This window comes from Melospiza melodia, chromosome 1, assembly GCF_035770615.1.
Source record: "Melospiza melodia melodia isolate bMelMel2 chromosome 1, bMelMel2.pri, whole genome shotgun sequence".
Classification (NCBI taxonomy): Eukaryota; Metazoa; Chordata; class Aves; order Passeriformes; family Passerellidae; genus Melospiza; species Melospiza melodia.
Genome location: NC_086194.1, coordinates 123,754,829 through 123,770,170, shown reverse-complemented (window position 1 = coordinate 123,770,170; position 15,342 = coordinate 123,754,829). Strand labels below are relative to the sequence as shown.

General features: G+C 44.2%; 2 protein-coding genes across 2 annotated transcripts in view; one reads left to right on the top strand and one right to left on the bottom strand.

The window, feature by feature from the left end:
* The window catches only part of LOC134423488 (cyclic nucleotide-gated cation channel beta-1-like), a 34,054-nt gene extending 30,309 nt beyond the window's left edge, over positions 1 to 3,745 (top strand). The window contains exons 5-6 of the mRNA XM_063166458.1: positions 2,652 to 2,765; positions 3,634 to 3,745. Of these exons, the coding sequence (XP_063022528.1) occupies positions 2,652 to 2,750 (99 nt within the window). The 3' untranslated portion in view covers positions 2,751 to 2,765; positions 3,634 to 3,745. The remainder of the gene's footprint in view (positions 1 to 2,651; positions 2,766 to 3,633) is intronic.
* A 476-nt stretch (positions 3,746 to 4,221) lies between these two features.
* On the bottom strand, positions 4,222 to 8,765 carry TMEM200C (transmembrane protein 200C). Its single transcript, XM_063166448.1, has 2 exons — positions 8,629 to 8,765; positions 4,222 to 6,593 (listed from the first exon to the last, which is right to left on the bottom strand). The coding sequence occupies exon 2, from the start codon at positions 6,549 to 6,551 to the stop codon at positions 4,911 to 4,913; it is 1,641 nt and encodes a 546-aa protein (XP_063022518.1). The 5' UTR covers positions 6,552 to 6,593; positions 8,629 to 8,765; the 3' UTR covers positions 4,222 to 4,910.
* Between the last annotated feature and the right edge of the window lie 6,577 nt (positions 8,766 to 15,342).

Sequence of the window (15,342 nt, the reverse complement as noted above, 5' to 3'; positions counted from 1 at the left end):
GAACCAAACTTGCCACATAGTCAGGTAACTCTGCTACCATGAAAATAATAGAACTGTCTTTCAGCAAAATTGATAAATAAAGTGAACACAAGTGTTTTTTGTAATCCTAGCCTGGAGAATTAGTGGAACACATGAAGGGAAAAAAAATTAATACTCAGAAATCACAGATTAAAACTTCTTTGTGCAGAGAAAGGTGAAGGAAACCTCACAGACTAAGCTATTAACAGTGATTTTTGACATCTGTTCAGTTTGTATCTCTTTACATACTCTCCCCAAATAAGTTTTCCATCTCATTGCAATGTAATTTAAAAAGAATAACAATGTATAGGAACTCCTTTAAAAGTAGTATTTTGGCTTCACTACCTCTCTCTAACTAAAATGTAGATAAAAGACTAACTAGTTGAAACACACATGCCATGTTCCTCTATTTCCTGAACTGTCCTGAAATCCAGTCAGATCCTTTCTAGCAGCCTAGGTCCCACTCCAAACTTCACTGCCATTTTACCTGATTGCGTGTGCTTTTGTCAGATCTTTAGGGTTTCCCTCTGTCTCCATGTTTAGAGTGAAAGCTCAGTGGTAGAAAATAATTTCTACAGTGTTCACTTAGACTTTTCTGTTTTGTTGCTTCTAGAAATGATAAACAGAAATTCTGGCTTCTAAAATGAAACAAGAACAGTATACTCTTCCATGAAAGAATTTTTTCCTGTGGCTGTGATAGTTTATTTATCCTCTCAGATTGTGCCTGCCCATGCTGTGCATCTTGTTCACTGTTTGCAAGCCCAAACTTAAAACCAGTGAGTGGCCTGGCAAGTGATAGAGAAAACCTCTATTTTTTGTTCCCTAGAGTTGAAAAATGCCCTCCCAAATCTATACTTTTATTCACTACTAAGATTTGACTAGTCAGCCAGCAGTGAGCATTGTATTTTATGTGGGTTTTGTTTAGAAAGAAAAACTGTTAAGCATTACCAAAGGCTGTTCTTCCAACTGAAATCCAATAAGATTTATCATTCTGTCACCTCCTTTACTTGTAACAAAAACTGTGGTTTAATTGAAGTCATATTGCTACTTCTGTGCAAACTGTTTTGGCTGTTATGAAAATTGCAACAATCCATAAGATCTGTATTTCAGACTGCAGACCCAAAATTATGTCAACAGTTACCTAATTCAATGTTTCTAAGTGCACTATTGCTCACTGTTGGACAGCATCAGACCTTGAAAAGGCTCTAAAAAATGCACTAAAAAATACAGGTTAATAAATCTGGGCTATAGTCTTTTGCAGTAGGTCAGCTGATATGTCAACAGTTAGGGACTTCAGTAAATCAGTCCAGCCAAGCAAGCCAGGTTAATGCAAGGATTCTAAATACTTTGCTAGTCACTGAAAACTGAGCCAGAACTGGGTTACAGTTTGATCACGTCAGCAGCTTCTCCAGAGTCCTGAGGATTTTGTAACAAACAGCAGCCCGACTGAAGTACAATTAGGGCATTTGTCTGTCCTCAGACTGTCCAAACATCATCTACACTCATAATGAGCATACACAGCCTCCCTCCTACATAAGGGAGTATTCTGAAGGTTCAGGCAGAAATTAACTTTCCTGTGGAAATTTTATATAAATATCATAGCACTTCTATGCTGAAAAATGCAAATCAAACCAAAGCACACCTTTCTAAACCAAAATCTGAATTTTCTATAGCAAAACTGTGTGGCTAAGTATGCCATCTGAACATATCTTCAGGAACATTACTTCTCAAATACAGGGATTAATCATTATTTCTTAATAAACATTAACATTTTTTCTAAATTAGCTGATTTGAATTAATGAAATACTTCTTAATAAACACGTGTGACAGCCTATCTCTTCCTGAAACATGCAGGAAGCTGTATACTGGCAAGTAGAGGCAGTTCCTGGTGCCTGTCAAGGGCTGTGGAGGAAGCACTAGGTGGCAGGACACCAGAGAGGAAGGCTAGAAGGAAGAGACTGGGTTGGAGGAAAATGCACAAGCATCCTGTGGCAGGATGTGCAAATGATGGCCAAGAGGCAGCTGGCAGTGCTGAGAAGCAGTCAGGGCCAGCTCAGAGATACTCCAGAGCCAGTCAAAGCACAAACCCCATCACCCCCATCACCAGTGGGTCACACCAGGAAAGGCTCAGCTCTTTACCAGCTGCTTGTGCTAACATCAGTCCCAGGGGGTGCACAGGGATTGAATCTCTCAGTCCTTGTCCAACATCAGGGTGTTGGAATAGTTTGCCCCGCTTGAATTTTAAACAAAGCTTTCTGACTCCAATTCCATCCCTGCACAAATTGCTCAACAAATAGTTTTAAGTAATAAATCTGCAAAAATAATGACTTGCAAAGACAGAGAGGCAGCTTTCTCTGCTTAGTAATTTATATGCTAGAAAATCACTTCTTGCTGCTGTTATTAAAAAATCCAGCTCAACTGATGAAAGTTCATGTTTCACATCTTTTTTTGACAACAGAGGAACAAGCTATAATTTTACTTATTAAACACAAACTGGTACAATTTTGTCATTCAAAAGACTTTGCAGTAAATTGATCATCAGAATAATTACTGGCCTGCTTTGATTTAAATCAATCTAAGGAGTAACCAAAAGCTTTTTAAAGCTGGGGTTTTTTTGGTGTTTTTTTTTTCAGAGCACACTTCAGATGACAGAAGAAATATTTACTGAGAATATTTTAAAAAGCATGTTTCCCCCTCTCAGAATTAAACAAACTCCTGTCACATCTTCATGAGGATTCCACGCCCTGGTAAGTAGCACACAGCTTGTCTTTTCCCTTCACCTCCATGGAAGGTTTTAGTGTGAGAAATAAACAGGATGTCTTCAGCTCTGTCAATAACTAGTCTGCATCAGTACCAGGTATCTTAGGTATCTCTGCTCACATGTATCTCATAAATCTTGCTGGACGTCACAGGAGAAGGAGCAGAAGCACATGCCCATGGAGAACTGACAGGAGAGATCCATGCATACGCCAGCACCAGCTGAGCCACCTGCTCACCACCTCCTGTGGTGCCTAATCCAACCCCATGCCAACCCAGGCAGTTTTACAATGGATTTTTGCCAGCTGTGTGCTAGCAGTTTAGCAGCAAAAAACGCCACACTGACGTTCATACTGTCAGTGCACTGGTTACCACTGACAGGAGGAAAGATATTGCCACCTGGATGTCTCTCCTGATCAAGAGAACAAGGACAAGCACCTTCTGCTTCTCCCGTTTCAAGAATCTTACATGGCAAATTATTCTTTCTTTTCTTCTTTTCTTTTAAATTAGTCTTATTTATTACAGAATTTTGCAGGCTTATTAAATGCAATTGTGTTTAGTGATAGTTCTAGTCCATCTTGCAATCTACTGTAATGTAAGTAAATATGTAGCTAAGCACTTTAAAACATGGAACCACATGAAAAATTTTAATTGCAACAGAAAGACTTCTGTCTGCCTACACATTGTGTTTGTTTAATGTTGATTTCTCTTCCCATAGTAGAGAAATGCCACATCCATATTTAAAATCAGAAGTATCTCCTGAGTGCATAAAGCTGTTTTGACAAAACATGAGTGGCTGCCATGCTGCAGCTAGGAAAATGAAAACAGCTCATCAATTTACCAAAACTCTTCCTACAGGCAAAGTATTCTCCAGGCTTCAGGAAACCTGATGCTCTTCTCATGCAGGAAGAAATCCTCATCATGCTGAACTCAGTGAGAAACTGCTGCTGACTTCAGCACAGCCAGCTGCTACGAGACTGACAGGGTTATCATTATGCCTTAATTTTAAGCTTATGCACACGCATTCACGAATAGGAACCGCAACAGCAGAAAGGCTTAATGCAACAGTTATAAGGGAACTGAAAAATCCAGAAGGAAGATGATGCAGTTCAAGATTAATCTCACAAAAAACCCTAATATGAATAGAAGATCAAACGTTTAATTTTTTTTTCCCCTTAGAATGTCAAGATGTCACATTTCTTAGGCCGTCTGTCACAGAGCACTGTCAGAAATGGAGACAGAATCTGCTGGTTGAATTACAGTGTGGTTTCTCAAGGATTGAATCAGTATTTATTTGAAAATTACACATAAATTATTAATTACCTCCTTAAAAGTATAAAGCAAGCCTTTGGCTTCATAGCTTTTCTATAATCTTTCACAGTATAAAACGAAAGAGTTTGTGATATCTGTAATTACTTACCAAAATAAAGAAATTTTTTTTGTAGGTTTTGTTTGTAAATATTTTATTAAAAAACATCTTTTAATGCTATTAGTCAATACATGTGTAATAATACTTTGATAAAGAATCATGTATTAATATGTATTTTGGATTCAGGAATGTAATGGTTTTAACTAAATCTTCAGAGCTCAGTTCTGCTCCAGTCTCTTCTAAACTGTCATTTTTTTCCAGAATTTAAACAAACTCATTCTTTGTCAAGGTACATCATCCTTAAGGCCTTGCAAACGTTTTACTAATTGAACCAAAACAAAGAGAGAGCTCGGCTTTCTTTCTGAAGACCACGTTGCTTTTGAGCTTAAAAAGGTGCCTGCAGCTTTCAAGCAGTTAGTGGCAAATCAGCAAGAAAGAAATCAGAGGAGAAGAAGGGGCACTTAAAAATCAAAACAGTAAAGTGCACAGCTATACCATCCAAAATTGTATTAACCTGATCCGAAGAACTTGCTGGACTGTGGATATTTAATACAATTTGGCTTGCATGAAACATACAATCACGAAAAGACAGAAAGGATTTTCTTTTTTCTTCCTGAAGTCATCTACAGGATCTATGGAATTCAATTTTCAAGGGTAACATAGTGCAGCTCTTTGGATATTGATTGTTTTCCTAGTCCACAAGGAGATGAAGAAGCGGGGAAGGTGTGGAGGGATGCAAGGTGTCCTCTTGCTGTCTCTGTTTTATTTAGATGCCCGTACTCTCCAGTTCCCCATCCTCCAGCCCTAATGCAGCATGTGACCTAGAAATCATAAAGAGTTTCTCTTTATTTGTGTACTGTCTTTGAGTTTGCTGGGATTGCTCCCCTGTTTGTTCTCTGCTGGTAGCCTTGAGGGGGTCCATCTGATCAACTGGTTCCTCCTCACAGTCCTGAATTTTACTGGCTGTGGTGTTGGCAACTGACTCCAAGGAGGTGCCTGCCTCCTCCAAGTGGCTGTAGCCCTTATTGCTGCTGGAAGGCTCAGACTGGGAGCTCTGGGAGTCTGTCCTGGTGATGGCAGGAGGAGCTGAAGGGGGCGATCCTCCCAGATCTAGAGATTCAGAGTAGCTAGGAGACGCCTTTACCAAGAGGCTGGATTCCAGGACCCTCCTGACAGCTGGTGACCGAGGTGGCTCAGGGGAAAGGGGACACCTGGCATCGGGCAAGCAGCTGGTGCTCTGCCGCCTGACAACCAGCTTGTGCCTCCTTGTGCCACAGCCTCCCTTGATGGGGCTGCTGCTGAGGTCAGTCAGGCTCAGTTCAAACTCCCCCCGTGGGATCTCCTGGGCTCCCCGCTCCCCAGGCGGTCTGTGCCAGCCTCCCCCTCCGCTGCTCGGCCCCAAGGGCAGGAGGGTGAAGGTGCTCAGCGAAGAGCCGACGATGGAGCTGGCTGTGCTGCAGCGCCCACAGCTGCCCGCGGGGCTGCAGGGTGGGCTGGTGACGGGGCGGCCAGCGAGGGCGGCGCGCTCCCGGCAGACGCTGTACACAGCCTCAGCCAGGCTGGGTGGCTGCGGGGGGCTGCAGAAGGAGGAACGCTGCGGTGAGGACACCAGATCCGGTGGGGAAAGGGAGACACCCAGTCCTGGTGGCCACGAGCTCTTGGCCAGCATGGCTGCAGCACCCAGGCCTTCCCCGCCGGGCTTCAGCTCCAGGCCCCGGGCCTGCATGTAGTTGACAAAGCCATTGAGAGGGGCTGAGGCCGGGGTGCCTCCATCCTTCGCCCGCAGGCTGTGGGCATCGATGACGGTGGAGTAGAGGTCACGCAGGTTGATGATCTTGGTCTTCTTGTCACGGTTTTCATGCAGCACCGCATTGGCGCAGATGAAGAGGAAGATGCCGATACCCATGATCAGAGGGCCCAGCACCTTCAGCTTGTCTGAATGCAAGTAGCTCGAGAAAAGATGAAAAAGGAAACCCGCTGAGGCCTGGGGGGATGAGGAAGTAGGGGCAGACCCACCAGGGGTAGCAGTGGTGGAGGTGTTGGCTCCAGGGGGTGACTCCAGGTGGATCCCTGCTTGCAGCCTTCCCTGGCTCTGGGAGCGGTTCGTGTGGGTGCCGCCCTGTGGTGCTGGGTGCCGGCCCTTGCCAAAGCTGCTTTCCCTGTACACCTGGCTGGGCTTTGGCCAGTAGCCCACCACAGCCAAGGCGATGCCCACCAGCAGCACCAGGATGCCACAGAGGGCGATGAAGCCCGAGAGGGAGCACAGCTTGAGCTTGCCTTTCACCACCACCACGTCATTCTTGCGCTTCTTTTTGGCCTTGCGTTTGCGTTTGGGGAGCTGGCTCTGGGGTTTCAAGGGATCCTGTTTCCTGGCCGAGATCCTCAGAAGGCCTCCAGTGGCAATCATGGCTGGCTACCAGCGCACTGCCCCCCACGGCCACTCCAGCTCCTGCAGTGAAAGGGAGAAGAGAAGATGATGAGAACCAAGGACAGACCTGCAGCACAAGAGATGTGTCTGCTTGCCTTTCCTCCTTCAAAGTCCTGGAAACTAAAATCCTGAACAAGTGGGAAGGAGGCTGACACCAACAGGCAGAACAGCAGCATCAAAGCGGCTGCGTGTCCCACTATACTCCTGCCAAATAGCTAAATGATTACTTTATACTCCAGGTAAATGACAAACCCAGTAGTATCTACTAGAGTGAACAAAAAAAGATCTCACTCATTTCAGAAGGAGCCTGCAAAGCACCAGAGCTCAGAGGACGCCAAGCCCCATTCCCTGATATGTTCTGGGGTTACAGTGCACACTAACTGTGGTTAGTGATGTCATGCAGGATTTGCGGGGATGGGAGAAATAAAAGCAGGAAGGCAGTGTATTTGATCTATAGATACCATTTGTTTCATTACTCTACTTACACATTACTGTAGGGAGGGTTAAGCATATGACGTGTCTTGCTTAAATGAGTGGGAAAGGAATTACTGTGAAATGCACAAAGGAAACATTTAAACACTGGAAAGTGGTGCCTTGTGAAAAGTTTTTTTCGGAGCCATTTGCACTTGATCTGCAATATTAGAAATTCATCTCTTGCCTGCGGTCCAGAGGCATCCCTAGTTTGGGAATATGTGCAATGTTCCAGGTAACTGTTATGTAACACTGACAAATTCAACCCCCTCCTCCCTGCCCTCAGAAAGGGGAGATGGCTCGCAGGTAAGAGATGGAAGGTCAAATCCTATTAGAGAAGTGAAACTCCATGAGTCACCTGGGGAAAGCACCTAAAAAGTGCTTGCAGGGAAACTGGCAGAGGACAAAACACTGAGCATTTGTGGCTTTTGTCTTACTGGACCATCAGAACTCATCTCTCTGTTCCCGTGATCTGAGCTAAACCACACAGTGTGTAGGAGCATTTCTGCACTGTGCAATTCTTTTTGGAACCTATTTCTTCATTATACCGAGAAGCAGGATTCCCTCCCCCTTTTCTCTTTCTGAGCATCCTATTATTTTTTTTCTTTGACGGGGCAAAAGATGACATCACTGAATATAATACGACTCACAAAGTTCAATTAATTGCACTGAAAGGCAATTAAGTAAGCACCTAAAAAAAAAGCCCCTTGCCCCTCTATGACTGTTCAACCTTTAAATACCATGTCTTTTCTGTTCTAATGCCAGAATTGCCACATATGCAGCAATATTGTGTCCCATTTATTCTGTTTGTATTTTCCCCAGGAAAAAAAAAAAAAAAAGATGGGTGTTGTCAGCAAGGACGTTGTTAAATTACTCTCCGAGGTACTGCACGCTCAAAACAAAGGGCAGAGATTTCTCTTTCCTATGGCTGAACTATTATTTCTATTAAAAATAGGGAAAAAAAAGAAAAGAGAGCACATTTTGTGGATGCAAAAGTGTAATTTTCGGGGCATGCTTTGCTGTAACTGCCGATTCTTTGATCTCATTTTCTGCCGCCCCACTAGCCAGCTGCCCGTCTCCTCTCCACGGTGATAACAGATGGTCATCAGCTCCAAGGAACGCTCCCAGTCCGGCATCGCCTGGCACTTACTTTCGGCGATGGCGAGAGCAGCGCTCGGCAGGCGAAGGAGGGCACGGCCGCGCCTCCGGCCATGGCCAGCGGCCGCAGTGCCGTGAAACCGCCCGGACGGGAGCGGCGGGGGCTGGAGCCGCATCCCGCACGAACGGACCGAGACCCCCGATCCACGCCGGCAGCCGGACCCGCACGCACCACGACTCTGCCCGGCGAAGCCCAAACACCGCTGTAACACCACTAACAGCACCCGCCTTAACTGCTTCCCCGGGCTCGCCCGCGGCACTCACCGGGCTCCGGCCGGCGGGACGCCCGGCACCGGCCGCTGGGGCGCCGCTGGCTCCGGCCGCTGGCTCCCGCCGCCGCCGCGGCACAGCGCCGAGCTCCGCCGCTCGGGAGCCGCCGGCGCACGGACGGAGCCCCCGCTCAGGACGGGGGTGCGCGGTCACTTACCGGGGAGGGCCGGGGAGAAGTCCGGGCGGGAAGCGGGCGAGCCGCCGTGGGGAAGAAACTTTCCAGCCCGAGCGAGCATCCCCGCCCCGCCGCCGCTCACAGCCCCTCACGGCGGACGGGCGGCGGGGCTGGGCCGAGCGCCGGGCGCCCCCTCGGCCCCGCCGCGGCCGGGCGCCTCCTCAGGCAGCTCCGCGGGAGCGCTGCCCCCTGGCCACGCCGCATCCTCCCCGCCGCGGGGCCGCCCCCCGCAGCAGCGCGCCCGCCCCCCTGGCGGAGCCTGAGCCGGGGCCGGGGCCGGTGCCGCCGCTGCGGGCGGAGCGCGGCTCCGCGGCTGGCGGCCGGACCCGGCGCCGTTGCCAAGCGACGGGAGCCGTGACACAGGGAAATTGCGGCAGGGCGGCCGCCGCCCCCGCCACCTGCGCACCTGCGCCCGCCCCGATCGCCGCCGCGCCCCGCAGCACCGCGGCACCGCCCGCTCAGGGCCCGCCCCGAGCGCCGCGACAGCCCCCGGACTGCTTTCCGCCACTCCCGTGCTGGCAGCCTCATCTTCAGACTCCTCACTTTTGCGTTTCCCTCCCCCCCCCCCAGGTTTGCCAGAATACTTATGGAGAAAGTCAAGAAGCAGGTGAAAAGATGAAGCAAGAGGTTGAAGAAGAAAGCGGCAGTTGTGATCCGTTAGCGGTGTCACCCCGAATATCTCAATTTCAGCAGAGAATGGGAAACAATGTTCTCTTTTGAGCTACTTTCTGAAAAGTGATTAAATTGAAGCTATCACCTTAGTGAGGCGTAATCCAACACGTCCCGTCACAGTGCTGCACTTATTCTTGGGAGGAGATGGCTGCTGATTGCTTCAGTCAAGTCTTGTTAGAGATTCACCATGATCTAGAAAAGCAAATCTCGGGCAGGTTTTTCAGTAAATACAGAAAGTTCATCCTGTGGCTTAGGGTTGCTCCTGAATGTACATAGGAGTGTTTGCTGGGGTGGGTAGACTGAAAACTTGGTGTTTTGTACAGTAGCCTTAGAATTCTTTTGAAGCTGGAGTTTTACCTAGCCTGAGCAAAACTAGCTTTCTTCTACCTCTACATGACCTCTTGTGTCGAAGACTGTGGATAAAACAGCCTGGCAGAAAGCAAAGGGCAATAATGAAAATATTTGTCAAATGATGTCTTTAAAAATAAGACTTCCAACACAGACTGGGAAAATTGTCAGAGAGGTTATGCATATTAAATTAAATTGTATGTATTCCAGCCTCAACAATTCTGCAATTCTATGTTCACCCAGACCATGCCATTTTGCATCTTTCACTCCAACCATCAGTTCCTGGTTTGAGACCAAACAAATCCTAAAGCTGCACATATGCATTTTAATGTCATTTGCAGTTTGTCTCAGCAAAACCATTTGGGACACATTTTTTTAGTACATATATAACTTTTGGTTATGCAACAGGCTTGAAATTTAAGATTTATTATTTAAGAACTTCTTTTAAATATGTGCTTTGAACCCAAGTCTTCTGACACTCAGTAATTTGCTTTGTGTTCAGCCCAGGCTATCAGAGGAAACCAAACATATCACATCTGTTTCCACAGGAGACCTGTATCACATCAATAATGCAGCATCACCAGACTCTCCCTGAAATACTCCTGTGTAAGAGAGAGAGGAAGAACAGGACTGATTTTTTAAAGGGCAAAGAACTCTTTTCCCTTTCTGAGTCATATTTTCTATTTCTGTCAAACTAAACCATTCTATTTAGCTATCTTCTTTATACAACAGCTCTTTTTTTGCCATATTTTCATTGCTTAAGTTTTGAGTGATTGGGCTATCATCACATTCACAGTTTTCAAATAACTCTTAGCAAAATGTGTTGTAGGTGAGGCCAAATCCTGGAAAACAAGAAACATGTTGTTGGATGAGAACCTTCTGAAGGTGGTGTTCTGTGGCAGCTATCAATGTACTCTTAATTTGCTCTATGTGTTAAGAACCCGTTGTACGATGGCAGGCTGAATCCCTCACAGCAAACTACTTGGCCAAGTTATGTATCCCTACCTATCCTACAGATTCTTCTTGTTGGAAAAAAGCTTTTGGGGCTTTAATGAAGCATTTATTTTATTTTTAGTTTATATGTTTTTTTTATGTTCCCAGAAGTGGAGTGGTTGCAAAAGGCAGGTTCCCTAATGGTTTGGTTTACTGGCTGCCCAAGAGAATTTGTAACTCTGTGTTTGCATTGACTACTGAGCACTGCTGGAAGGCTCTGCTCCTACCTTACTTGTATAACTTTCTACATGATGCTGTGCACTTATCCTTCTGCTGGTGCTACTGGTGGTGAAAATAAATAATTTTTAGGACTTGCAAAGAGTGTATTTGAGCTATGTTGTTTTTCTCCTTTCCCTCTTCTCATTTCTCATTTTTCTTTCCCTATCTCCTTCTACCTTTTCCATCTCCTTTACTATTTTCCGTTTCCTTTTCTTTTTCCCTGCTTAAAACCTCTCCTCTCCTCTCCTCTCCTCTCCTCTCCTCTCCTCTCCTCTCCTCTCCTCTCCTCTCCTCTCCTCTCCTCTCCTCTCCTCTCCTCTCCTCTCCTCTCCTCTCCTCTCCTCTCCTCTCCTCTCCTCTCCTCTCCTCTCCTCTCCTCTCCTCTCCTCTCCTCTCCTCTCCTCTCCTCTCCTCTCCTCTCCTCTCCTCTCCTCATTTTAAAGCACACACTTGATTTCATAGGTTGTTTGCGCATAAGCTGATAACCTTTATTTGGTCCTTGTCAGACCATGCTTTGGTACATCAGTACTGCCATCAGTTTTAGTTTATCCATTTGAATACGTTCCATCCCAGGCTGGCTGGGCACCCAGGAGATGTGTAGCCAAGTTAATATATCTCAGCCCTCAGCAGGCTCAAGGTCCAAAAGCAATTCAAAAGACAACCTAAAGTACTTGGTGTACTTCTCTGAAATACTGTGACATCTCTGGGTTCCAAACACAGACCTGCAGTTCTCAGTGTAGAGATCCAACAAAACAAAGTCAGAGAGAAGGCCCTCGCTTGTTATAAGTGCAATCTGAATACCAGATAAAAAGAATAAATATGGAAAGGATTCTTAGCATAGTATAAAAAATATGAGGCATTTTGCATAGGTTTCAGGAACTTTTCTTTACAATTTCTCAGGCACAGAGTAACAGAAGTACAGAATGGTCATTGCTATCTTAACTTACACCCTGCTAGCAGAACTAGTTCCAGTCAAAACAGTAGCTCTAGTCTGAAAGTCCATTTTTAAGCTACAAATAATAGCTTATTTAGCTATTTTTAATTAGCTAATTTATTACATTGATAAAAACAAGAGCTGATATGAATTTTCTACATATGCTCCAGAGTATATTATACTAAATGCCAAGGTTTCCTGCGTCTTTATTGCTTGAATTGGAATTCATAGCTTCATCTTATTTAATAGCAGGGAAAGTTTTAAGAGCATCACTCCAAGTCTGGCCACTGGTCACAGAGGGGTGAGTGGTTGGGGTGGGTTTTTTTCCTAATCTTAGCCTCATATACTTTGTTTGTTTGCTTGTTTCCCATGGCAGTAGCAATTCTGATATGATTAATGGTGGAGGCTCTGGTATAGTTAATGATGATTTGATAACAAATGCAGAGGAAAAGAGCAACATTGAGAAAGAACCATGAAAAATTATCCTTACAGAGGAAATATATGTTTTAATTCCTTACAAACCTACATCAAACACAGGTAATCTACATTGTGTATTACAGTCATCCAGCTTATTTGACATTTTGGTACAATCAGAGGCAACTTTGTCTTTCATTGTGTAGCAAGTCTGGGTCTAGATAATCCACTGAGAGTGAATGGCAATTTGCATGTCTGCTCTTCTTTCAAAATTAATTATAGCAGACATACACATTGCTGGGAACATTTGCCTGAGTAAAGTAACACACAGCCATGAAATCTGGTGATTGAAAGGTAAAGGGAATTCATGTTTTCATATGAACAAGCTTTTTCACAAAAAAAGGGAAAAACAATAATGAAAGGAACTACTAGTTTATCTTACTCCAGTTCTTACTGTCACTCCCAATTCAACGATTTTTTTTTAATTATTTTTGAGGCATTAATTACACTAACCACTGTATAAATATATGTATTTTTAACTGACATCTGGTGAAACCCTTAAAACTAGAGGAGACAGAATGTGAATCGCTCCCGGGTCAGTTGTGACAGATTGCAGGAAGCCTGTGACGGTCACACCCGGAGGTTATGAACCACGCTCAGGGGCAGATGTCACTCACTTTCTTTTAGATGTTCTGTGCTTGTCTTCTCAGATGGTTTAAAAAGAAGCAGGAGCTATTCAGCCATGTTATTTACCTTCACTTTTGATTTGCTGATACAAGACAACTGCAAGTAACTGCAAAAAAGTGTGTCTGTTATTTGTGGACAAAACCACATAGAAGCCAATCAGGAAAATTTCCCAAACTATCTTTCTGGAAGGGAAGAGCAGTGCAGTATTTCCCCCAAATAAATGAAGTTACTTCTTTTTTTTTTTAATTTATTTTTTCAAGGTGTTCTTCTTCCACTTCTCTTGGTGCTGTATGATATAAGTTCTTTCAGATGGAGACCATCCCAAAGATGCTTGACCCTAGCTCCAATGAGATATGTATGTACAGTTGTTTCATACTTAGAATCTTCTTATTTTTTGAACATATTTTGTTGCTTCATTGAAAATCCAGAGTAAATTATGTGAGTGTGTATCTTGTTAGGCAAGTTCATCAAATAGCTTGTATTATCTTTTAGCCTTCAAAGCAGTATTTGGAGTCACTGGGAGAGCACTAGCCTATGAGAAATAATGCCAAAGCATATTGAACTGGGTTTTGAAAATTTATTTTGTTACATACTACATTAAAAGTACACTACATACATGCAAAACCACTTGTCTGTAGGTTCATCAGAATGAACCAATAACCTCTGTCTTTTTTTCACCTAGGATGATAAGTGCTAGACAGGTTTTTAGCCTTGGTAATTTAAAATTGTATATGTTCAAAACCAAACTTGATACCAGCATTTTTTGCAACTCTGTGCAAAGATTTTTTTCATGAAGGAGAAAGATGCTCCTGCCTGGTATCTACATTGTCTATTGCAAGTCCCAAAATCAGAGAGTTCTGGCAATATGGAAACAGCTCAAAGAAGAAGTAATTGGGGGGAAAGATGAGCAGATTGCCTCCTCCACATGGGGATAGGACATCCATGAAGTAGAGTTTGTCCATCCAGTCCATGAGCTGGGTTAGCCAGCCACAAGCAACCACCATCACACAACCCCTACTACTTCACAGGTATTCAATTATCTCAATGTTTTCCCCTGTTTCTTGGGGATGCACCAGCTGCTTCCCAGCATTTCCTCAGGCTGCTGGGGAGCAGGGCTGCTTTTTCATTATACAGAATACACAATGCCAGTGTCAGCTGGGGAAATTCCTGACTGGTCTGGTGAGACACTGGAACAAAGCAAGCAATCATAATCACATTTGGAATTAATATTAAAATGACTTCCAGTAATCTGCATGAAAGCACAGCCTATCAGTCAGGAGAATGAAGCACTGATTGCATCCTTTCTTTCATAAGCAGAATTTTCTTAGACCAGCACTCCCCACATACTTACATATTTGTGCAGTGTGGTAGGTGTTTTACCCTATATTATTAAAGGATTAATTTAGCATTTAATAAATTGAAACTATCACAGTATCTTTTTTGTATGCTGTCAAGAGAGATTAACCCAAATTTTTGACCTGATTTTTTTTGTTTTGTCGTTTCCCTTCCTCCATGACCTGCAAGCAGTCTTTTACTCTACACTAGACTTGTCATCACTGCTGTGGAGAGACAATAAGTTAACATAGAGTACTCATTCAATAGAAATAGTTCTTAGGGTCTATTTTTAGGGTCAGTTTGCTCTGATGAATCGTGAATATCCTTTAAGATTCATTGCTATCAGTATCAGAGTAATACAAGATCTGTTCAAAACTCAAGGTCAAATTCAAGGTTTAATGGCACATGGGAACATAAAGGAACACAAAAAACATATTTAGGACTCTGTTGTAGGAACCCTTGTGTTGCCAGAAGAAGAGCCACCTTGTTTCTGCCAGCTCTTCTGCAGCTTCTCTATAGAAAAGGGTCTTTGGTGTAAAGTCAATAGCATTTCTTAGAGTGCTTCTAAAAAGTGAAAGGTACTGTTACTAAGCAGCACAGGTGTGAACAGCCTGGGGGGTTTTTGTGTGTGATAGGAGCTAAACCCTTCCCAGGCTAAGGGCAGTACCTTTCAATTGTGCAGGCTAAAATAATGTTGCTGCTGCTGGTCTTTTCAATGCTCCCACTGGGGTAGGTTATGACCTAGTTAATCTATATGTCTATGTATCACAAAGGTGAACTGTAGAGTTCTTTGAGCTCCTCTTTGCTCTGGACCCAAGGGCCTCAGTCAGCATGCTTATACATTTTCTCTTCAGTTACACTTATGCTGTGTTTTGAATTTTTATAATTGTCAAAAGTAGCAAAGAATATTTTCATAAATAACTCTGAACTTTGCCCTAAAGTTGTAGAATGGTGATTTAACAGTGATCAGTATGTGTTAAGTCCTGAAACTAGACAGGAAATAAAGCTCCTGTTCAGAACTAGAGCTTGAATTCTATAATTATACAACACTTAGGGACTCAGATTGCAAGCCATTGCTTATTAAATATAATTCA